We start from the raw sequence: 23,673 nt of genomic DNA on the forward strand, positions 1-23,673 counted from the left end.
ACACTTTTTTATCCTATGGGTTTTCTATAGAATTGAAGTCAGGGGATTTAACTGGCCACTTCAGTAGCTTAATCCTGTTTTGTCTGTAACCAAGATGTTTACTTGCTGGTGTGTGTTCGGTAATTTTTGTGTTGAAACACCCATTTCAAGAGCATTTCTTCAGGATAGCGAAACCTGATCTGCAAATATTTTCATATAATCAAACGAATCCATTATCCTTTGTATTTGATAAATAGGCCCTATACCATAGTATGAGAAACAAACATGGCATATCATGATTTTTGCAGCACCATACTTGTCTTCACAGTGTACTGTCGCTTGAATTTAGTGCTTTGCGGCCACTATACCTAAAAAAGAACAATTTTGCTGTACTCTGTCCACAAAATTTTGCACCATTTCTCTTGGAGCCAGTCAATGTGTTCCTTAGCAAATTTTAAATGGGTTTTCCGAGATTTTAATATAGATTACCCATCCTCAGGATAGGTAATCAATATCCGATCAGCCGAACAGCTGGTTGAAGGGAAGGCCCTTGTTTACCTTCTTTCCATTGACAGCGCAGCGGCAAGCAAGTGTAACTACAAGCCGTTCCATTCATTTCAATGGGACGGCTTCTTCCTATACACTTGAATTGGAAGGAACCTTCCCATTGAAATTAATAGGAGGGCTTGTAGTTACAGTTGCGCAGTTGACAACGAGCAGGGTAAACAAACAAAGGAATGCTGCACTTGCGTGGAGCGCGGCCTTCCCTTCAACTAGCTGATCTTCGGGGGTGTCGGATAAAATATTAAATTAAGACCACAATGATGTTTTCCAGGCCAGTTTCATTCGTTTGTTTTTTAATACAATTCAAAAGCGATGTCTAAATTTGGGGATTTTTTATTTATTACTTGTCAGTTTCAAGTTATTTCAGTGACCATTCTTGGTTTTTACCAACAATTTTTGTCCATGTGTATTTGTGAGTTTAACCATACCTTTGTGGTCATTAACTGTATCATACAGCAGACACTGACTGACTCTTCAACTGACATAGCAACTGCTGTTTGCACAGGAAGTCAGCCCCTGTTCATTCCTATGAGACTCCCATTGAGACTTCAATAGGAATGAATAGAGAAAGTGATTAGATGCTGTCTGTTTTTTTTGTTTTTTTTTCTAATGTTTTTTCTTTTCTGATTGTAGATTTATTATATTTCTTGAAGGTGATTATGCGGCTGCCATCTTGCCTGAGCTGTTTAATATTTAGAAAGCTTTTAAAGAATTGCTTTATGGCAGCCACATGGGCCATAGAAACAATGGTCAGGAGGGGACCTCTTTTACTTCTATTGGATTTTTTTTTTTTTTTCTAGGCATTCTCTGTTACCTGTGCAGTGGTCATTGTACAAGGTGATTGTCAATGACAGAGGAAATTGGATTCTGTGTTATCTATACACAGAGGTGATATGTTATTCCAATCCTGCCTGTAATGATAAGGAGACAACTGCAGTAAAGTGATCTGTAACGCCCGAGAAGTTGTGCCCTTTTTTTTTTTTTTTGTCATGGTGTGCTGCTCAGCAGACTACTGCAATGCAGAACTGCAACTGTTTGTGTATATGTTCTACACATGCACTTGCCCCAGGGGCAACAACTGCATAGATTTTGTATGTTTGTGTGGGTTTTCTCCAGATAATAAAGTTTCCTTCCACACTCTGAAGACGTACTGATTCAGAATTTAGATTGTGAACCCCCCACTGCAGACATTGAGTAATGAATGTCTTTAAAAAGTGCTGCAGAATATGTTGGTACTATGCCACTAAGAGAAATATACAGGTTTAAATATTTTCAGTTTTTTACATAGTCTTTAAATTTTGATCTGAATTTCAGTCTAAATAGTTGTACAGTAGTTAAGTTGTCTATATGCTAGTTACAGAAATGATACAAACCCCATTGTAATACATCCCTTAAGTATATATACTGGAACAATCTTGTGTGATAATCTTGTTTATACGACACCAACATGTTTTTTGTTTTATTTTTTATTGTTCATCACACCTTTTAATATCCACAATGACCAAGTGACTGAGGCTGAGCTGCTGTGTCAGACACAGCCCAGGTACAAGAGTGGTGGGGGTGGCCCTTTTTTTTTTGTTGCTAATCATACATGTCTAAATTTGTACAAAAGAGACAAAGTTTTCAACAAATGATGCTACCAGAATTAAGGTTTAAATTTACTAAAAATGTGTTCTTTCTTCTTGACAGCTGCACCTGGACTTCAAGCTGATGTCTCTTTGGCAACTGAGGCAGGTGTCCCTCTCCCTGGACCTCGAGGGGTTAACACATACATTCCATTGATTAGTAAGTACAAATTAGATATTTTTTTTCTAAAATCTGGTCAAAGATGTTGGGTAATCTCAAAAGTTATTGGGGGGGGGGGGGGGGATTTTAAAACTGGTGTAAAATAGAACTTGCTTAGTTGCCCTTAGCAACCTATCAGATAGCAACCAATCATTTTCTCCTTTGGAAGAGGAGCTATGAAAAATGAAAGGTGGAATCAGATTGGTTCCTATGGGCAACTAAGTCAGTTCTGCTTCACACTGGTTTGATAAATTTCCCCATTGACCGATTAAATATAAACCTAGCAGACAGCGAAAATCCAGTTCCTAAGATGCTGCAATACACTGCTATGCCAATAAGTAGATGATGGGGGTACCATTGATGCCAGACACCTGCTGATCAATTATTGATGGTCAGTTCTGAGAACAAACAATTAACCACCTCCAGTCCGCCCATAGACTATAAACGTCCGGGAGGTGGTTCTCTATTTCTGAATGGACGTTCCAGAATGTCCGTTCAGAAAGTGCAGCTGCACGCTAATCGTGCAGCTGCTGATCGGGTTGCCCGCTGTCGGTGACAGCAGGGCAACCCAGAGAGAAGGCAGGGACAGTGCCCAGGTGTCCCTGCCTTCTAGATCGCTGCATACACAGTGCTCACCGAGCGCTGTGTGTGCAGAGTAGGAAGCGCTATGCGCTTCCTGTTCCGGCCTGGCGGTCATGTGGCCACCGTGACCGGAGAGTGCAGGAGCTGTGTGAGGTCTTTCAGAGACCTCGATCAGCCCTGCACTGAGGCGTACAGCGCAGAATTATGCTGTACAGCCTCTCTGGGGGGAGTATTTCTCCTGTAACTGGGGCTACTATGTCAGCCCCAGTTACAGGAGAAATCAACAGTGAAAAAAGAAAAAGTGAAGTAAATGTCCCCCAGAGGTCTTGTATGACCTTATGGGGGACGAAAAGTGTAAAATAAAAAAATAAAAAAATAAAGGGTTGAAAAAATAAAATAAAAAAAGGTTTCACATGTAAAAAAAAAATTCCCCAAGTAAGGAATAAAAAAAATATTTAAAAATAGAAAAAATAAGACATATTTGGTATTGCCGCGTCCGTAAATACAAGCTCTATAAAAATATCACATGAGCTAACCCCTCAGATGAACACCTTAAAAAAAAGGTGTCAAAACAAGCAATTTGTCACCTTACATCACAAAAGGTGCAACACCAAGTGATCAAAAACGCGTATGTCCCACAAAATGGTACCAATAAAACAGTCACCTCATCCCGCAAAAAATGAGCCCCTACATAAGAAAATCTCTCAAAAAATAAAAAAAACTATAGCTCTTAGAACATGGACACATTAAAACATAATTTTTTTGTTTCAAAAATGCTATTATTGTGTAAAACTTTAATAAATGAGAAAAAGTATACATATTAGGTATCGCCACGTCCATAACAATCTGCTCTATAAAAATGTCACTTGATTGAACCCCTCAGGTGAACGCTGTAAAAATAAATAGAAACTGTGCTAAAACAACCAATTTTTTGGTCACCTTGCCCCATAAAGTGTTATAATGAATGATCAAAAAATCATATGTACCCAAAAATAGTAGCAATTAAACTGGCACCTTATCCCCTAGTTTCCAAAATGGGATCACTTCTTGGGAGTTTCTACTGTAAGGGTGCATCAGGGGGCTTCAAATGGGACATGGCATCTAAAAACCATGTGGAGTTCCTTTTCTTCTGTGCCCTGCCGTGTGTGTCCATACAGCAGTTTATGACCACATGTGGGGTGTTTCTGTAAACCGCAGAATCTGGGTAATAAGTATTGAGTTTTGTTTGGCTGTTAACCATCGATGTGTTAAAGAAAAAAATTGATTAAAATGGAAAATCTGCCAAAAAAGTGAAATTTAAAAATTTGATCTCCATTTTCCTTTAATTCTTGTGGAACGCCTAAAGGGTTAACAAAGTTAGTAAAATCTGTTTTGAATACATTGAGGGGTGTAGTTTCTACAATGGGGTCATTTATGGGGGTATCCACTATGTAGGCCCCACAAAGTGACTTCTTCAGACCTGAACTGGTCCTTAAAAAGTTGGTTTTTGCAATTTTCGTAAAAATTTGAAGAATTGCTTCTAAACTTCTAAGCCTTCTAACGTCCTAAAAAAATAAAATGACATTTCCAAAAATATGCCAACATAAAGTAGACATATGGGGAATGTTAAGTAATATATATTTTATGAGGTATCACTTTCTGTTTTAAAAGCAGAGAAATTGAAATTTAGAAAATTGCGAATTTTTCAAAATTTTTGGTAAATTTGGGATTTTTTCATAAATAAAGGTGAAATATTTTGACTCAAATTTAGGACTAACATGAAGTACAATGTGTCACGAGAAAACAATCTCTGAATAACTTGGATAAGTAAAGGCGTTCCAAAGTTATTACCACATAAAGTGAGATATGTCAGTTTTGCAAAATTAGGCCTGGTCAGGAAGGGGGCAAATGGCCCAGATGGCAAGTGGTTAACAGTCCAAACCAAAGGACCCCCCGACCCCCTTTAACCTCTTTCAGACACAGCCAGTGTTCACCTTCCTAACAGAGCCTTTATGTGGTAATAACTTTGAAATTATTTTACTTAACCAAACCATTCTGAGATTTTCTTGTGGCACATCATACTTCATGTTAGTGGTAAATTTGAGTCCGTGGTTATTATCTATATATTTTTTTTTTTCAATCCTGAATTTAGAGAAAATTGCTATTTTCTAAATTATAATTTCTAAAATTCTCAGAAAATGGTTAACATTCACCATGTCTACTTTTATGTTAGCATAATTTTTCCAATAGTGTGCAAGCATGAGCACTGCTGCTGGGTAGCAGGGTGGTTGTAACTAGGGATGAGCGAATCTAATTCGGATGAAACATCCGAAGTCGTTTTGCATAAAACTTTGTTGGAATTCTGTACGGAGCGAGCGCTCTGTACAGTATTAGAATGTATTGGATCAGATGAGCCTAAGTTATTACTTCGCAAAGTAACTTCAAAATTAAATTTCTACTATTAAAAACCATTTCCTGAACTCTGGTTCGGTTCCAACAAAGTTTTTTATACAAATCGACTTTGGATGAAATTCAATTTGCTCATCCCTAGTCGTAACCATGGAAACAGCCAGTGTATAAGGTGATGGAAAAATGAATCAAGCCAGCAAAGGACACAATATGGGCAATCACAATACATTAGTAATTGCCTTTTGTTAACTCCTACATGATAAATTGCTGGAGATGACCCACTTAAGGACCAATTAAGTTCTGAAGTGACTTTGGGGGGATTGCGTAATTGAAACCACCCACAAATGTCCACATTTTAGAAACCACCACTCAAATGATTCAAACCCCCCACCCTCTTTCTTTGACTCTTTTCTGAGGACTTTTTTTTTTTTTGCAGGGTGAGTTGACCTTTTCAATGCTACCATTTTGTGATACATAAGACTTTTTGATCGCTTGATATATTTTAGGGAGCCATGGTTTACAATACGTACTGTATTGTGATACATTGTAACAGTTGTAACATCGACCGTTTACTGAGACCTTGCCTGTGGCTAGGCCTCATAGGCTTATATAGCTGGCAGACCAGTAGACCTTTTTAAAGCCCCTGACTGCCATCAGCACCCAGTGATTGCTTTTCAGGGGGTTAATGGATTGAGAGAAGGAGATTGACAGCTGGCATTGGAGTTCTGATACCTCAGTTATAGCCAGGCCCCTGCCCTAATCGGGCAAGTGCAGCTCCTGTACCCGCCTATACAATCTGTACATTTGCTGTTTTTCGGGAACAGGTTCAACATTACTCATTAGATCACCACCCTTATATGTTTACATCTTGGAAGGGGTTATTGCCACTTGACTGCTGGAGTCAAAAATTGGCCTGAGCTAGAAAAATGTTTCTACCCTAAAGTAGGTGCTCACTGCATATGAATTCAATTGGTAAAGATTTGAAGCATGTGATTACAGTCAAGCAGGTACTCACAGCATCATAATTACTATGATGCTGTGAGTTAACTCCTTAAGGACCCGCGCCGTACATGTACAGAAGGCTGATCGGGCGGGTGCAGGAGCTGCACCTGCCCGATCAGCGGCAGGGGTCCGACAGTCACTGATAGCCGGTCCCCTGCTGTATGCGCCGGCATCGATGTAAACACAGATGCCGGCACATTAACCCTCGCACTGCCGCGGTTAGCGCTGACCGCGGCACGTGCGGGAACCTGCCGGGTGCGGGGTTGAAATCGGGTCCCTGCACTGCTGTGACGGGGACCCGATGGCAGGGAAGGCAGCCCAATGCCTTCCTTAGGCATCGTGGCTGCCTTCCATGACGGCCTGTGAGATCCAGCCCCCTGGATCTTACAGGCAGGAAGGCTTTAACCACCTCAGCCCCCAGTGCTTAAACACCCTGAAAGACCAGGCCACTTTTTACACTTCTGACCTACACTACTTTCACCGTTTATTGCTCGGTCATGCAACTTACCACCCAAATGAATTTTACCTCCTTTTCTTCTCACTAATAGAGCTTTCATTTGGTGGTATTTCTTTGCTGCTGACATTTTTACTTTTTTTGTTATTAATCGAAATTTAACGATTTTCTTGCAAAAAAATGACATTTTTCACTTTCAGTTGTAAAATTTTGCAAAAAAAAACGAGATCCATATAGAAATTTTGCTCTAAATTTATAGTTCTACATGTCTTTGATAAAAAAAAAATGTTTGGGTAAAAAAAAAATGGTTTGGGTAAAAGTTATAGCGTTTACAAACTATGGTACAAAAATGTGAATTTCCGCTTTTTGAAGCAGCTCTGACTTTCTGAGCACCTGTCATGTTTCCTGAGGTTCTACAATGCCCAGACAGTACAAACACCCCACAAATGACCCCATTTCGGAAAGTACACACCCTAAGGTATTCGCTGATGGGCATAGTGAGTTCATAGAACTTTTTATTTTTTGTCACAAGTTAGCGGAAAATGATGATTTTTTTTTTTTTTTTTTTTCTTACAAAGTCTCATATTCCACTAACTTGTGACAAAAAATAAAAAGTTCTATGAACTCACTATGCCCATCAGCGAATACCTTGGGGTCTCTTCTTTCCAAAATGGGGTCACTTGTGGGGTAGTTATACTGCCCTGGCATTCTAGGGGCCCAAATGTGTGGTAAGGAGTTTGAAATCAAATTCTGTAAAAAATGACCTGTGAAATCCGAAAGGTGCTCTTTGGAATATGGGCCCCTTTGCCCACCTAGGCTGCAAAAAAGTGTCACACATCTGGTATCTCCGTACTCAGGAGAAGTTGAGGAATGTGTTTTGGGGTGTCTTTTTACATATACCCATGCTGGGTGAGAGAAATATCTTGGCAAATGACAACTTTGTCATTTTCTTATGAAAAGTTGTCTTTTGCCAAGATATTTCTCTCACCCAGCATGGGTATATATAAAATGACACCCCAAAACACATTCCTCAACTTCTCCTGAGTACGGAGATACCAGATGTGTGACACTTTTTTGCAGCCTAGGTGGGCAAAGGGGCCCATATTCCAAAGAGCACCTTTCAGATTTCACAGGTCATTTTTTACTGAATATGATTTCAAACTCCTTACCACACATTTGGGCCCCTAGAATGCCAGGGCAGTATAACTACCCCACAAGTGACCCCATTTTGGAAAGAAGAGACCCCAAGGTATTCGCTGATGGGCATAGTGAATTCATGGAAAAAAAATTTTTTTGTCACAAGTTACTGGAATAGGAGACTTTGTATGAAAAAAAAAAAAAAAAAAAAAATCATCATTTTCCACTAACTTGTGACAAAAAATAAAAAATTCTAGGAACTTGCCATGCCCCTCACGGAATACCTTGGGGTGTCTTCTTTCCAAAATGGGGTTACTTGTGGGGTAGTTATACTGCCCTGGCATTTTCCAGGGGCCCTAATGTCTGGTAAGTAGGTAAATGACCTGTGAAATCTGAAAGGTGCTCTTTGGAATGTGGGCCCCTTTGCCCACCTAGGCTGCAAAAAAGTGTCACACATCTGGTATCTCCGTACTCAGGAGAAGGTGGGGAATGTGTTTTGGGGTGTCATTTTACATATACTCATGCTGGGTGAGAGAAATATCTTGGCAAAAGACAACTTTTCCCATTTTTTTTATACAAAGTTGGCATTTGACCAAGATATTTATCTCACCCAGCATGGGTATATGTGAAATGACACCCCAAAACATATTCCCCAACTTCTGCTGAATACGGAGATACCACATGTGTGACACTTTTTTGCAGCCTAGGTGGGCAAAGGGGCCCAAATTCCTTTTAGGAGGGCATTTTTAGACATTTGGATACCAGACTTCTTCTCACGCTTTGGGGCCCCTAAAATGCCAGGGCAGTATAAATACCCCACATGTGACCCCATTTTGGAAAGAAGACACCCCAAGGTATTCGATGAGGGGCATGGCGAGTTCATTGAAAAAAAAAAATTTTGGCACAAGTTAGCGGAAATTGATTTTTTGGATTTTGTTCTCACAAAGTCTCCCTTTCCGCTAACTTGGGACAAAAATTTCAATCTTTCATGGACTCAATATGCCCCTCAGCGAATACCTTGGGGTGTCTTCTTTCCAAAATGGTGTTATTTGTGGGGTGTTTGTACTGCCCTGGCATTTGAGGGTCTCCGCAATCATTACATGTATGCCCAGCATTAGGAGTTTCTGCTATTCTCCTTATATTGAGCATACAGGTAATGAGATTTTTTTTTTCCGTTCAGCCTCTGGGCTGAAAGAAAAAAATGAACGGCACAGATTTCTTCATTCGCATCGATCAATGTGGATGAAAAAATCTCTGCCAAAAAAAGAAAAAGGAGGGGAAAGGCGTCTGCCTCCGCCCAACATCCATACCCACTTCAGCTCGTATGCCCTGGCAAACCAGATTTCTCCATTCACATCAATCGATGTGGATGAATAAATCATTGCCGGGATTTTTTTTTTTATATATACAAAGTGTTTGCCAAAGTATATGAACACCGCCACCTCCTCAGCTCATATGCCTCGGCAAACATATCTTTTACTGCAGAGGAGAAATCTCGTCTTGCAGCGCCGCATACACCGACTTTTGTGTAATCTGACAGCAGCGCAATGCTTCTGTCCGAATGCACATCAGTGCTGCAGCTGGTCGATCGGTTGGTCCACCTGGAAGGTAAGAAAAACAAAACAAAAAAGAAAAAACCAGGCCGCAAAGCAATAACTTTATTAACTTTAGAACAGAACATATTAACTTTTTTAAACTTTTTTAACTTTTTTACTTACCAGTAATTTTTTTTTTGTTTAGTTTTTTTTACCTTTATAGAACAAACCTCTCCTTCCCCATGGGACAATGTGCAAAGCGCAAATCGCCCAAAGATGTGGCGAAGTACGTTATGCACTTTATCCCAGGTGAAAGGAGAGGTTTGCAGCAGCTGAGAGTAAAAGGGCCCTAATAGCCCTGTGTGCCTGTCCTGTGAGATGCAATCCCTATGCTAGGTGTACCTGTGTGTGGTACTTCCGGAAACACTCTCCATAGCATAGGGCAGGGTGGTCCGGACAGTCAGGACAGAAATAGCGGGTGTCACGCCTTATTCCACTCCTGCTACAGACACGACATCTTTTTCGGGGTGACGGTTGGGTTGAGGTACCAGGAACGACACTGGGGAAATGTCGCTCGTGTAGACGGCTAACTACACTGGGGGATGGGGCCACGGAACCTCCTGGGTAAAGGAGGTTCTCGATGATCTCTTCCTGGAATTTGAGGAAAGATCGTGTTCTCCCAGCCTTACTGTAGAGAACAAAACTATTGTACAGCGCCAATTGAATTAAATATACAGACACCTTCTTATACCAGCGTCTGGTTCTGCGGGAAACTAAATACGGAGACAACATCTGGTCATTGAAGTCCACCCCTCCCATGAGCGCATTATAGTCATGGACACAGAGGGGCTTTTCAATGACACGGGTTGCTCGCTCAATTTGGATTGTCGTGTCTGCGTGAATGGAGGAGAGCATGTAAACGTCACGCTTGTCTCTCCATTTCACCGCGAGCAGTTCTTCGTTACACAAGGCAGCCCTCTCCCCCCTTGCAAGACGGGTGGTTACAAGCCGTTGGGGGAAGCCCACGCGACTAGTTCGCACGGTGCCACAGGCGCAAATCCGTTCTAGAAACAAATGCCTAAAGAGGGCCACACTTGTGTAAAAATTGTCCACATAAAGATGGTACCCCCTGCCGAATAAGGGTGACACCAAGTCCCAGACTGTCTTCCCACTGCTCCCCAGGTAGTCAGGGCAACCGACCGGCTCCAGGGTCTGATCTTTTCCCTCATAGACACGAAATTTGTGGGTATAGCCTGTGGCCCTTTCACAGAGCTTATACAATTTGACCCCATACCGGGCACGCTTGCTTGGGATGTACTGTTTGAAGCCAAGGCGCCCGGTAAAATGTATTAGGGACTCGTCTACGCAGATGTTTTGCTCGGGGGTATACAAATCTGCAAATTTCTGGTTGAAATGGTCTATGAGGGGCCGAATTTTGTGGAGCCGGTCAAAAGCTGGGTGGCCTCTGGGACGGGAGGTGGTGTTGTCGCTAAAATGCAGGAAACGGAGGATGGCCTCAAATCGTGCCCTGGACATAGCAGCAGAGAACATGGGCATGTGATGAATCGGGTGCGTTGACCAATATGACCGCAATTCATGCTTTTTTGTCAGGCCAATGTTGAGGAGAAGGCCCAAAAAAATTTTAATTTCGGAAACTTGGACTGGTTTCCACCGGAAAGGCTGGGCATAAAAGCTTCCCGGGTTGGCGGATATAAATTGTGTGGCATACTGGTTGGTCTCTGCCACGACTAAGTCCAAGAGCTCCGCAGTCAAGAACAGCTCAAAAAATCCCAGGGCCGAACCGATTTGAGCCGTCTCAACCCGAACTCCAGACTGGGCGGTGAAAGGGGGAACTACAGGTGCGGCTGAAGTTGGTGACTGCCAATCAGGGTTTGCCAGCACCTCAGGGATTCTAGGGGCTCTACGGGCCTGTCTGCGCGGTGGCTGCGACGGGGTAACTAGTGCACGTGCCACCGTACCAGCTTCAACTGCCCTTCTGGTGCTCGCCACGTCACCATGTTGTACGGCAGTGCTGGTACTAGGTCCAGGGAGGGCTGCGCTGCTGGTGTATGCCTCACCACGTGATCCGGCAGCGACAGCCCCACTCTGCTGCTCTTGAAGCGGATCCTGCATAACCTGTGGTCTAGCGACACGGGGCCGGGTACGCCTGGTGCTGCCAGGGACCTCCACCTCCTCGTCCGAACTTTGGGTCAGAGAGCCACTGCTTTCCACAGGTTCATATTCTGACCCGCTAGATTCATCAGATGAGGGTTCCCACTCCTCATCCGACTGGGTCAGAATCCTGTAGGCCTCTTCAGAAGAATACCCCCTGTTTGACATTTTGGACTACTAAATTTAGGGGTATTCCCTGAGACTACCCAAGAAAAAAAGCAAGCCTGTCTTACAAAGGGGAGGCTAGCGAAGTACCGGAGGCCGCTGCGGTTGATAAAAAATATCAAAACTGATTTTTTTATCGCCGCAGTGCGTGTAAAATGAATGTGCAGTGATCAAAAAATATATATTTTTTGTCACTGCGGTGGATCAGGCCTGATCGGGCAAACACTGCGTTTTGGGTGGAGGGCGAACTAAAGTGACACTAATACTATTATAGATCTGACCGTGATCAGTTTTGATCACTTACAGATACTATAAAAGTACAAATGCTGATTAGCGATACGCTATTCAGCGAATAAAAGTGACTGCGGTGCGGTGGGGTGGGCGCTAACTGACGCTAACTACCTAACCAAGGGGCCTGAACTATCCCTAAAACCTAACAGCCAATACTAGTGAAAAAAAAAAAGTGACAGTTTACACTGATCACTTTTTTTCCTTTCACTGGTGATTGACAGGGGCGATCAAAGGGGTGATCAAAGGGTTAATTGGGGTGCAGGGGGGTGATCAGGGGCTACAGTGAAGTGTTTGGTGTACTCACAGTGATGTCTGCTTCTCTGCTGGATCCAACCGACGAAAAGGACCAGCAGAGGAGCAGAGAAGCCATATAACAGATCATATTTACTAATATGATCTGTTATATGGCTTGTGATTGGATTTTTTAAAAATCGCCAGCCTGCCAGCCAATGATCGTTGCTGGCAGGCTGGTGACGAACTTGTTCTTTAACTTTTGCCGGCCCGCGATGCGCATGCGCGGGCCGGCTTGGAGCGAAATCTCGCGTCTCGCGAGATGACGCGTATATCCGTGACTGTGCGCAGCGCTGCCACCTCCGGAACGCGAATCTGCGTACAGCGGTCCGGAGGTGGTTAAGTGTATTATGTTGAGCAATACACTTACAGCCAATGCATTACAATACAGAGGTATTGTGATGCATTGTAAAGGGTATCAGACCCCCCAAAAGTTGAAGTCCCAGAGTGGGACAAAATAAAGTGAAAAAAGTAAAAAAAATAAAAAAATTTAAAGTTTTACAAAATAAATTACGTTTCAAGTAAAAAAAGCTGCCTTTTCACAAAATAAAGTAAATTTTTTTTTAAAAAGAAAATAGGGGAAAAAAAAAGAAAAGTAGACATATTGGATATTGCCGTGTCAGTATCGACCGGCTCTATAAAAAATATCCCATGACCTAACCCCTCAGGTGAACATCAAAAAAATAAAAATAAATACTGTGCTTAAATTATTTTTGTCACCTTACATCACAAAAAGTGCAACACCAAGCGATCAAAAAGGCATATGCCCCCCAAAATAGTACCAATCTAACCGTCATCTCATCCCGCAAAAAAGGAGCCCCTACCTAAGACAATCACCCAAAAAAATAAAAAAAAACTATGGCTCTCAAAATATGAAGACACTAAAAAAAAACTTTTTTTTTTTCAAAAATGCTTTTATGTAAAACTGAAACAAACAACCAAAAAAATTGTTTGGTATTGTCACGTCCATTACAACCTGCTCTATAAAAATACCACATGATCTAACCTGTCAGATGAACATTGTAAATAACAAAAAATAAAAACTGTGCCAAAACAGCTATTTTTTGTTACCTTGCCTCACAAAAAGTGTAATATAGAGCAACGAAAAATCATATGTACCATAAAATAGTACCAACAAAACTGCCACCTTATCCCGTAGTTTACAAAATGGGGTCATTTTTTGGGGAGTTTCTACTCTAGGGGTGTCTTCAAATGTGACATGGCAACTTAAAATTATCCCAGTGAAATCTGCCCTCTAAAAACCATATGGCGTTCCTTTCCTTTTGCGCCCTGCCGTGTGCCCGTACAGCGGTTTACGACCACATATGGGGTGTTTCTGTGAACTACAGAATCGGGGCAATAAATAGTTTTGTTTGGCTGTTAACCCTTGCTTTGTTACTGGAAAAATGGATTAAAATGGAAAATCTGCCAAAAAAATCTCCATTTTCCTTTAATTCTTGTGGAAAAACTAAAGGGTTAAAGTTTGTAAAATCAGTTTTGAATACCTTGAGGGGTGTAGTTTCTAAAATGGGGCCATTTATGGGTGGTGTCTATTATGTAAGCCCCAAAAAGTGACTTCAGACCTGAACTGGTCCTTAAAAAGTGGGTTTTGGAAATTTGGAAAGATTTGCTTCTAAATTTCTAAGCCTTCTAACGTCCCAAAAAAAAAAGTCATTAACAAAAGGATCCAAACATGAAGTAGACATATGGGAAATGTAAAGTAATAAATATCACTATCTGTTTTAAAAGCAGAGAAATAGAAATTTTCTAAATTGCGAGTTTTTCAAAATTTTTGGTAAATTTGTTTTTTTTTAATAAATAAATGAAATATTTTGACTCAAATTTACCACTGTCATGAAGTACAATATGTGATGAGAAAACAGCACTTATTTTTAAAGGGTTTCTACCACCAGAAATACTGTTATGTAGCTGATAGTGTTGAGCGAACTTGTGTTTTAAGTTCGGCGTCTAAAGTTTGGGTTATCAAAGAATCGCGTTATGGATTCCGCTACCACGGACCTTATCTAAATTTAGAATTCATAATGCGATTTTTCGATAACCTGAACTTTAGACACCGAACTTAAAACACAAGTTCGCTCAACACTAGTAGCTGACTGACATTAGCGATGCGCTAATGTCAGCACTACATAAGTGTTTTTTACCTTTCTCCCTGCAGCCGTTTTGGTAAAAAAAAAACAATTTTACAATATGCTAATGAGCCTCTAGGTGCTATGTGGGCGTAAAATCAGCACCTAGAGGCTCAGTCTACTCACCCTTCTACTCACCCTTTATCCCGCCCTGTTCTGCCCGCCCCGCTCCTCTTGATTGATGGCACGGTCCGCCGCATCTCTGCTGAAATCCCGCGCCTGCGCCATTCACTTCTGTATTCGGCGCAGGCACAGTGAGTGAAGGCCGCTCTCCTGATGCCGGCTTCCTCACTGTGACGTAGTCGGCGCAGGCGCAGTGAGGAATCTGGTACCAGGAGCGCATCATTCACTCACTGCGCCTGCACCGAATACAGAAGTGATTGGCGCAGGCGCAGGATTTCGGCAGCGATGCGGAGGACTGTGCCATCAATCAAGAGGAGCGGGGCGGACAGAACAGAGGACCTGGGCGGGATAAAGGGTGAGTAGACGGAGCCTCTAGGTGCTTTTTTTATGCCCACATAGCACCTAGATGCTCATTAGCATATTATAAAAGTGCTTTCTTTACCAAAACGGCTGCAGGGAGAAAGGTAAAAAACATACTGTTATGTAGTGTTGACATTAGTTCATCGCTAATGTCAGGCAGCTACATAAGAGTATTTCTTCAATTAATAAAATGTGAATGAACAAAAGAGAAATCTAAAGCGAATATTTGGTGTGACAACAATTTGCCTTCAAAACACCATCACTTTCTCTGTACACTTTCACACAGTTTTTGGCGGTACACTGCAGGGAGGTTGTTCCAAACATCTTGGAGAACTAACCACAGATCTGTGGATGCAGGCTTGCACAAGCTCTTCTGTCTGTGTTTTTGAAGGCAAGGGGTGGACTTGCCAAATATTAATTTAATTTAGACTTCTCTTTTGTTCATTCACTTTCCACTTTAATTGATAAAATAAACGATTAGCACTTCAGTTTTTTTAAGCATTCTTAGGCTACATGCACACGACCGTTGTGTGTTTTGCGGTCCGCAAAACACGGATGGCGTCCATGTGCGTTCTGCAATTTGTGGAAGGGCACGGGCAGCCTTTAATATAACTGCCTATTCTTGTCTGCAAAACGTGGACAAGAATAGGACAGGTTTGTACAGTAGGCACTAGGCATGATGGGTGCATCACTTCATCTGCCTCTCTTCTTACCCTGATGCGCCCATCACTCTGGAACAGGGTATATTTGGACTCAGACCACATGACTTTGCTCCAGAGTCCAATCTTTATGCTCCCTAGCAAATTGAAGCCTTTTCTCTGGTTTGCCTCAATGATTAGTGGTTTTCTTACGGCCACACAGCTGTTCAGTCCCAATCCCTTGAGTTCCCTTCGCATTGTGTGTGTGAAAACGCTCTTACTTTCACTATTAAACATAGCCCTGAGTTCTACTGTTTTTCTTCGATATGATTTCACCAAACGTTTAAGTGATCGCTGATCACGATCATTCAGGATTTTTTTCCCCGCCACATTTCTTCCTCGAATACGATGGGTACCCACTATCCTTCCAGTTTTTAATAATGCGTTGGACAGTTCTTAACCCAATTTTAGTAGTTTCTGCAATATCCTTAGAGGTTTTCTCTCCTTGATGTATGCCAATGATTTGACCCTTCTCAAACAAACTAACATCTTTACCACGACCACGAGATGTGTCTTTCGACATGGTTGTTTAAGAAATGAGAAGCAACTCATTACACCAGTTGGGGTTAAATAACTTATTGCCAGCTGAAAGATAAATCGCCCATGCAGTAATTATCCAATAGGAGTCTCATAACTATAGGCTTAGTTAAATCCAGGTGGCGACTTTTTTTGGACAGGCAGTGTATATATTGTAAGACCTCTTCTTGCTCTGCTACGCAGATGTGTAGCAGGACTGGAGCTAGCTCCAGTTCTGCCATCTTAACCCTTTAGATGTTTCATGGGAACATAAACAGAACGCACATAAAATGTACCCATACTGTTCTTATAAGGCAGGCATCCTCAAACTGCGGCCCTCCAGCTGTGGCAAAACTACAACTCCCAGCATGCCCGAACAGCCTACAGGTATCAGCCTACAGCAGGGCATTGTGGGAGTTGTAGTTTTACAACAGCTAAAGGGCCGCAGTTTGAGGATGCCTGTTATAAGGGCTCATGTACACGGCCGTAGCCATTTTTGCAGTCAGTGTGCCGTCCACATCCGACCCGCAAAAAATGTAGATTGGATGCAGACAAAAAAGACGTTTGTGTGCATGAGCCCTTAGGTTAGTGCAAAAATTGTACTTTTTTTTTAGGGGGGCGCCAATTCAGAGTTTTGCTATAGGGCCCCATGATTTCTATGTAGGCCCCTGGCAAGGAACACTCTCGGACTTGCAATGACAGAACAGTGACGCTCATAGGCGTGCGCACACGGTGTGCCGGGTGTGCCTTAGCACACCCTAATCAAGCCGACTCAAGGTTCTGTCAGGGCCGGGAAGCACTGAAAGCGCTATACTCCCCTCTTCCTACCTGGTCCTCGGCGCTCCACTGTGACCTCACACTGGGCGCGCCAACACAGCAGACTGTACAAGAGGATTACAGAGTAAGGGCGGTGAGGAGCAGCAACATCCAGAGCAGGAACGGTAAGTGTTTTTTTTATTTTTATTGGGGGGCTGATATGAGGCTGCTGGGGGGGGGGGGGCTGATATGAGGCTGCTGGGGGGGGGGGGGGGCGGATATGAGGCTGCTGGGGGGGGGGGGGGGGGGCGGGGGGGGGGGGGGGGGGGGGGGGGGGGGGGGGCCTGATATGAGGCTGCTGGGGGGGGGGGGGGGGGGGGGGGGGGGGGCCTGATATGAGGCTGCGGGGGGGGGGTGGGGGGGGGCCTGATATAAGGCTGCTGGGGGGGGGGGGGGGGGGCTGATATGAGGCTGCTGGGGGGGGGGGGGGCTGATATAAGGCTGCTGGGGGGGGCTGATATAAGGCTGCTGGGGGGGGCTGATATAAGGCTGCTGGGGGGGGGGGCTGATATGAGGCTGTGGGGAGGGGGCTGATATGAGGCTGTGGGGAGGGGGCTGATATGAGGCTGTGGGGAGGGGGCTGATATGAGGCTGCTGGGGGGGCTGATATGAGGCTGCTGGGGGGGCTGATATGAGGCTGCTGAGGGGGGCTGATATGAGGCTGCTGGGGGGCTCTTATCTGATGTCTAATTGGGGATCATTCACATTGGGGTCTGATCTGAGGTCTTATTAACATTGGGGGTCTTATTGGGGCTGTCAGCTGAGGTCTGATTAAAATTGGGTGTCTGATTGGTGGTCTGACCTCGGGTGTAATGAAAAATATTTTTTTCTTATTGTCCCTCTCTAAAACCTAGGTGCGTCTTATGGGCCAGAGCGTCATATAGGGCGAAAAATACAGGTACGATTAAAAATGATTTCTTCTCCCTCCATTATTTTGATAGTGCGGGTCTGTATGCATGTACGCAGAGTGTATTTGTGTGTGTGTGTAATAAAATTATATATATATATATATATATATATATACATATATATACACATATACACACACACACACACACACACACACACACACACACACACACACACACACACACACACACACACACACACACTTTATACATGCACATATACTTTATACATGCACGCTGCGTGTGTGTTTGTGCTTTAGGGTGCACACCCTAATGCAATAGTCTGCGCACGCCGCTTAATCGGCAACGTTCCAACATTCTGGAATTCAACATTGCACAAGCTAGAGCATCTGTAGGAGCATCGGAAAGCTCTGTCATGCACCAGACCGCCTCAGCAAGGGAGCATGTGTTTTGGGGTCAGGCAGTAGCAGCTCATCCGAGATGCCTGTCGGATGCTGAAGACCTTCTAAGGAGGCCACAGGGTTTGCAGGCACAAACTATTGTGGCATGAACAATCTCACCCCCCCCCCCCCCCCCCCCCCTTTATCTTCAAACAGACTCTCATGCAGCTGGGGACGGCAATGGAAGAACAACAGCTACTGCATCTTGCTGTCCATCCTGTAGCTGTTAGGGATCCACAAGGAAAAAATCCCATTGGGGAGTAAGAGCATGATAGCGATGCCCAATCGTGTTAGTGAGGGGGGGGGGGGGTCGGGCGAGGAGCGGGGAAGAACTAGCTCCTGGCGAGGAGCTGGTGAGAATGGCATCCTGTATGGTGGCTTGCTTACACATGGCAGTGCGTATCTTTGACATCATCTAGTCTAACTAAAAAGCTATGCTTTATCAAAGCAAAATTGGGGATTGTTTTGCTCCCTCCGAAAGGGAGACCAAATTACATTATTACCAGGAAATACTGTAGACGCAGCTTGCCGCAGCTTTCAGCGATCAGACGCTTGCCACCAGTGTGTCTAAAAGTGAGGCCCTTCTCAGTCACTCACAGAATCACTCAACCAAAAGAAGCAGAAACCACAGCAGCCGCCAGTTCAGTCTCCGCAACGTGGAGCAGTTTTTACATGCCGCACCAGGCAAATCTGTAAGCAAAACCTGCTGCCTCAATGGCCAGGTTCAGACCTACCTACACTCTTATATTATTTACAATTGGCCACTAGGACCATCAGTGTCCCTGGATTGACACGTGTTAGTGATTCTAAAAAATAGCTTTTATTCCTTGTCCATAAAATAACTTACTTAGAACTCTATATTAACCCTATAGTTAAAATTATCAGCATAGCCTGCCTGCCTGTTGGTAATTATCACAATATAGTCTATGATTATAGAGTCCGTCCACTAGGTGGCTCTGTGCATCTGCAGTAGCTTATTTCATACGTCCTTTATTATTCAGGCATTTCTCTACTTGTATATTGCACGCTGTTCTTCCCACAGTGTGTAGGCTCCTGTGCCACCTTACTGGACTAGGCTCTTTAACTAGCATCTCTCTCAGACATGAATACAGGCCAGGCTATCGCTGGCTAAAATGCTAACTTCACTAGCTGCCCCCCGACATGTTTCGCCAACCAGGCGTCTTCAGGGGTTTGGGGTCTGCCCACGTGCAATATACAAGTAGAGAAACGCCTGAATAATAAAGGACGTATGAAATAAGCTACTGCAGATGCACAAGATACGCACTGCCATGTGTAAGCAAGCCACCATACAGGATGCCATTCTCGCCAGCGTGCCTGAGGAGCTAGTTCTTCCCAGCTCCTCGCCCGACCCCCCCCCCCCCCTCACTAACACGATTGGGCATCGCTATCATGCTCTTACTCCCCAATGGGAATTTTTCCTTGTGGATCCCTAACAGCTACAGGATGGACAGCAAGATGCAGTAGCTGTTCTTCTTCCATTGCCGTCCCCAGCTGCATGAGAGTCTGTTTGAAGATAAAGGGGGGGGGGGGTGAGATTGTTCATGCCACAATAGTTTGTGCCTGCAAACCCTGTGGCCTCCTTAGAAGGTCTTCAGCATCCGACAGGCATCTCGGATGAGCTGCTACTGCCTGACCCCAAAACACATGCTCCCTTGCTGAGGCGATCTGGTGCATGACAGAGCTTTCCGATGCTCCTACAGATGCTCTAGCTTGTGCAATGTTGAATTCCAGAAAGTTGGAACGTTGCAGATTAAGCGGCGTGCGCAGACTATTGCATTAGGGTGTGCACCCTAAAGCACAAACACACACGCAGCGTGCATGTTTAAAGTATATGTGTATGTGTATATATATATATATCTATATATCTATATATATATATATATATATATATATATATATATATATATATATATGTATATATATATATATATATATATTAATATATTAATATATATATATATATATATATTTTTATTACACAAACAAATACACTCTGCGTACATGCATACAGACCCGCACTATCAAAATAATGGAGGGAGAAGAAATCATTTTTAAACGTACCTGTATTTTTCGCCCTATATGACGCTCTGGCCCATAAGACGCACCTAGGTTTTAGAGAGGGACAATAAGAAAAAAATATTTTTCATTACACCCAAGGTCAGACCACCAATCAGACACCCAATTTTAATCAGACCTCAGCTGACAGCCCCAATAAGACCCCCAATGTTAATAAGACCTCAGATCAGACCCCAATTTGAATGATCCCCAATTAGACCTCAGATAAGAGCCCCCCAGCAGCCTCATATCAGCCCCCCCCAGCAGCCTCATATCAGCCCCCCCCAGCAGCCTCATATCAGCCCCCCCCAGCAGCCTCATATCAGCCCCCCCCAGCAGCCTCATATCAGCCCCCCCCAGCAGCCTCATATCAGCCCCCCCCAGCAGCCTCATATCAGCCCCCCCCCAGCAGCCTCATATCAGCCCCCCCAGCAGCCTCATATCAGCCTCATATCAGCCCCCCCCCCAGCAGCCTTATATCAGCCCCTCCCCAGCAGCCTTATCAGCCCCCCCCAGCAGCCTTATATCAGCCCCCCCCAGCAGCCTCATATCAGCCCCTCCCCAGCAGCCTTATCAGCCCCCCCCAGCAGCCTCATATCAGCCCCCCCCAGCAGCCTCATATCAGCCCCCCCCAGCAGCCTCATATCAGCCCCCCCCCCAGCAGCCTCATATCAGCCCCCCCCAGCAGCCTCATATCAGCCCCCCCCCAGCAGCCTCATATCAGCCCCCCCCCAGCAGCCTCATATCAGCCCCCCCCCCAGCAGCCTCATATCAGCCCCCCCAGCAGCCTCATATCAGCCCCCCCCCCGCAGCCTTATATCAGCCCCCCCCCGCAGCCTTATATCAGCCCCCCCCAGCAGCCTTATATCAGCCCCTCCCCAGCAGCCTTATCAGCCCCCCCCAGCAGCCTTATATCAGCCCCCCCAGCAGCCTCATATCAGCCCCCCCCCAGCAGCCTCATATCAGCCCCCCCCAGCAGCCTCATATCAGCCCCCCCCAGCAGCCTCATATCAGCCCCCCCCCAGCAGCCTCATATCAGCCCCCCCTCCAGCAGCCTCATATCAGCCCCCCCCCCCCCAGCAGCCTCATATCAGCCCCCCAATAAAAATAAAAAAAACACTTACCGTTCCTGCTCTGGATGTTGCTGCTCCTCACCGCCCTTACTCTGCAATCCTCTTGTACAGTCTGCTGTGTTGGCGCGCCCAGTGTGAGGTAACAGTGGAGCGCCGAGGACCAGGTAGGAAGAGGGGAGTATAGCGCTTTCAGTGCTTCCCGGCCCTGACAGAACCTTGAGTCGGCTTGATTAGGGTGTGCTAAGGCACACCCGGCACACCGTGTGCGCACGCCTATGAGCGTCACTGTTCTGTCATTGCAAGTCCGAGAGTGTTCCTTGCCAAGGGCCTACATAGAAATCATGGGGCCCTATAGCAAAACTCTGAATTGGCGCCCCCCCTAAAAAAAAAAGTACAATTTTTGCACTAACCTAAGGGCTCATGCACACAAACGTCTTTTTTGTCTGCATCCAATCTACATTTTTTGCGGGTCGGATGTGGACGGCACACTGAATGCAAAAATGGCTACGGCCGTGTACATGAGCCCTTATAACAGGCATCCTCAAACTGCGGCCCTTTAGCTGTTGTAAAACTACAACTCCCACAATGCCCTGCTGTAGGCTGATACCTGTAGGCTGTTCGGGCATGCTGGGAGTTGTAGTTTTGCCACAGCTGGAGGGCCGCAGTTTGAGGATGCCTGCCTTATAAGAACAGTATGGGTACATTTTATGTGCGTTCTGTTTATGTTCCCATGAAACATCTAAAGGGTTAAGATGGCAGAACTGGAGCTAGCTCCAGTCCTGCTACACATCTGCGTAGCAGAGCAAGAAGAGGTCTTACAATATATACACTGCCTGTCCAAAAAAAGTCGCCACCTGGATTTAACTAAGCCTATAGTTATGAGACTCCTATTGGATAATTACTGCATGGGCGATTTATCTTTCAGCTGGCAATAAGTTATTTAACCCCAACTGGTGTAATGAGTTGCTTCTCATTTCTTAAACAACCATGTCGAAAGACACATCTCGTGGTCGTGGTAAAGATGTTAGTTTGTTTGAGAAGGGTCAAATCATTGGCATACATCAAGGAGAGAAAACCTCTAAGGATATTGCAGAAACTACTAAAATTGGGTTAAGAACTGTCCAACGCATTATTAAAAACTGGAAGGATAGTGGGTACCCATCGTATTCGAGGAAGAAATGTGGCGGGGAAAAAAATCCTGAATGATCGTGATCAGCGATCACTTAAACGTTTGGTGAAATCATATCAAAGAAAAACAGTAGAACTCAGGGCTATGTTTAATAGTGAAAGTAAGAGCGTTTTCACACACACAATGCGAAGGGAACTCAAGGGATTGGGACTGAACAGCTGTGTGGCCGTAAGAAAACCACTAATCATTGAGGCAAACCAGAGAAAAGGCTTCAATTTGCTAGGGAGCATAAAGATTGGACTCTGGAGCAAAGTCATGTGGTCTGAGTCCAGATATACCCTGTTCCAGAGTGATGGGCGCATCAGGGTAAGAAGAGAGGCAGATGAAGTGATGCACCCATCATGCCTAGTGCCTACTGTACAAGCCTGTGGGGGCAGTGCTATGATCTGGGGTTGCTGCAGTTGGTCAGGTCTAGGTTCAGCAACAGTATGTGCTCCAAGAATGAGGTCAGCCGGCTACCTGAACATACTGAATGACCAGGTTATTCCATCAATAGATTTTTTCTACCCTGATGTGTAAATCCATGTGTAAAAATTATGTCTCATGCTCCCTGAACCACTCTTTCACAATTTGAGTCCGCTGAATCCAGGCATTGTCATCTTGGAATATTGTGCAGGGAGCATGAGACATCATCATTTTTACACATGGATTTGCCACCAGAGTCCAGACCTTAACCCCATTGAGAATCTTTGAGATGTGCTGGAGAAGGTTTTGCTCAGCAGTCGGACTCTACCATCATCAATGCAAGATATTGGTGAAAAATTAATGCAACACTGGATGGAAATAAATCTTGTGACATTGCAGAAGCTTATCGAAACAATGCCACAGCACCACACAAATGCAATATATTACATAGACATATGCTTCAAATTCTAAGGGGGGGTTCAGTACCTCCTACCTCTCATTGGCGTCTAAGAAATAGGCTATTAGTAATTGGCCAATGAAGGGTAGGGACTGAACCCCCTTCCCCTTCAGAATTGGAAGCATAGGTCTATGGGGGGCCACTGTGTTAAGCAGTCAA

The 23,673-nt window shown here is 44.3% G+C and overlaps 1 protein-coding gene across 7 annotated transcripts in view; it reads left to right on the forward strand.

Moving 5' to 3' along the window:
- RBFOX2 (RNA binding fox-1 homolog 2) overlaps positions 1-23,673 on the forward strand; it is a 531,916-nt gene that overhangs the window by 233,410 nt on the left and 274,833 nt on the right. For all 7 annotated transcript variants that reach the window (XR_005774354.1, XM_040408532.1, XM_040408531.1 and 4 more), the window contains one exon: positions 2,233-2,328. Coding sequence is in view for 6 of the 7 variants with exons in the window: in XM_040408532.1 (XP_040264466.1) it covers positions 2,233-2,328 (96 nt within the window). In the remaining variant the exon portion in view is untranslated. The remainder of the gene's footprint in view (positions 1-2,232; positions 2,329-23,673) is intronic.

The sequence above is a fragment of the Bufo bufo genome, chromosome 9 (genome assembly GCF_905171765.1).
Source record: "Bufo bufo chromosome 9, aBufBuf1.1, whole genome shotgun sequence".
Classification (NCBI taxonomy): Eukaryota; Metazoa; Chordata; class Amphibia; order Anura; family Bufonidae; genus Bufo; species Bufo bufo.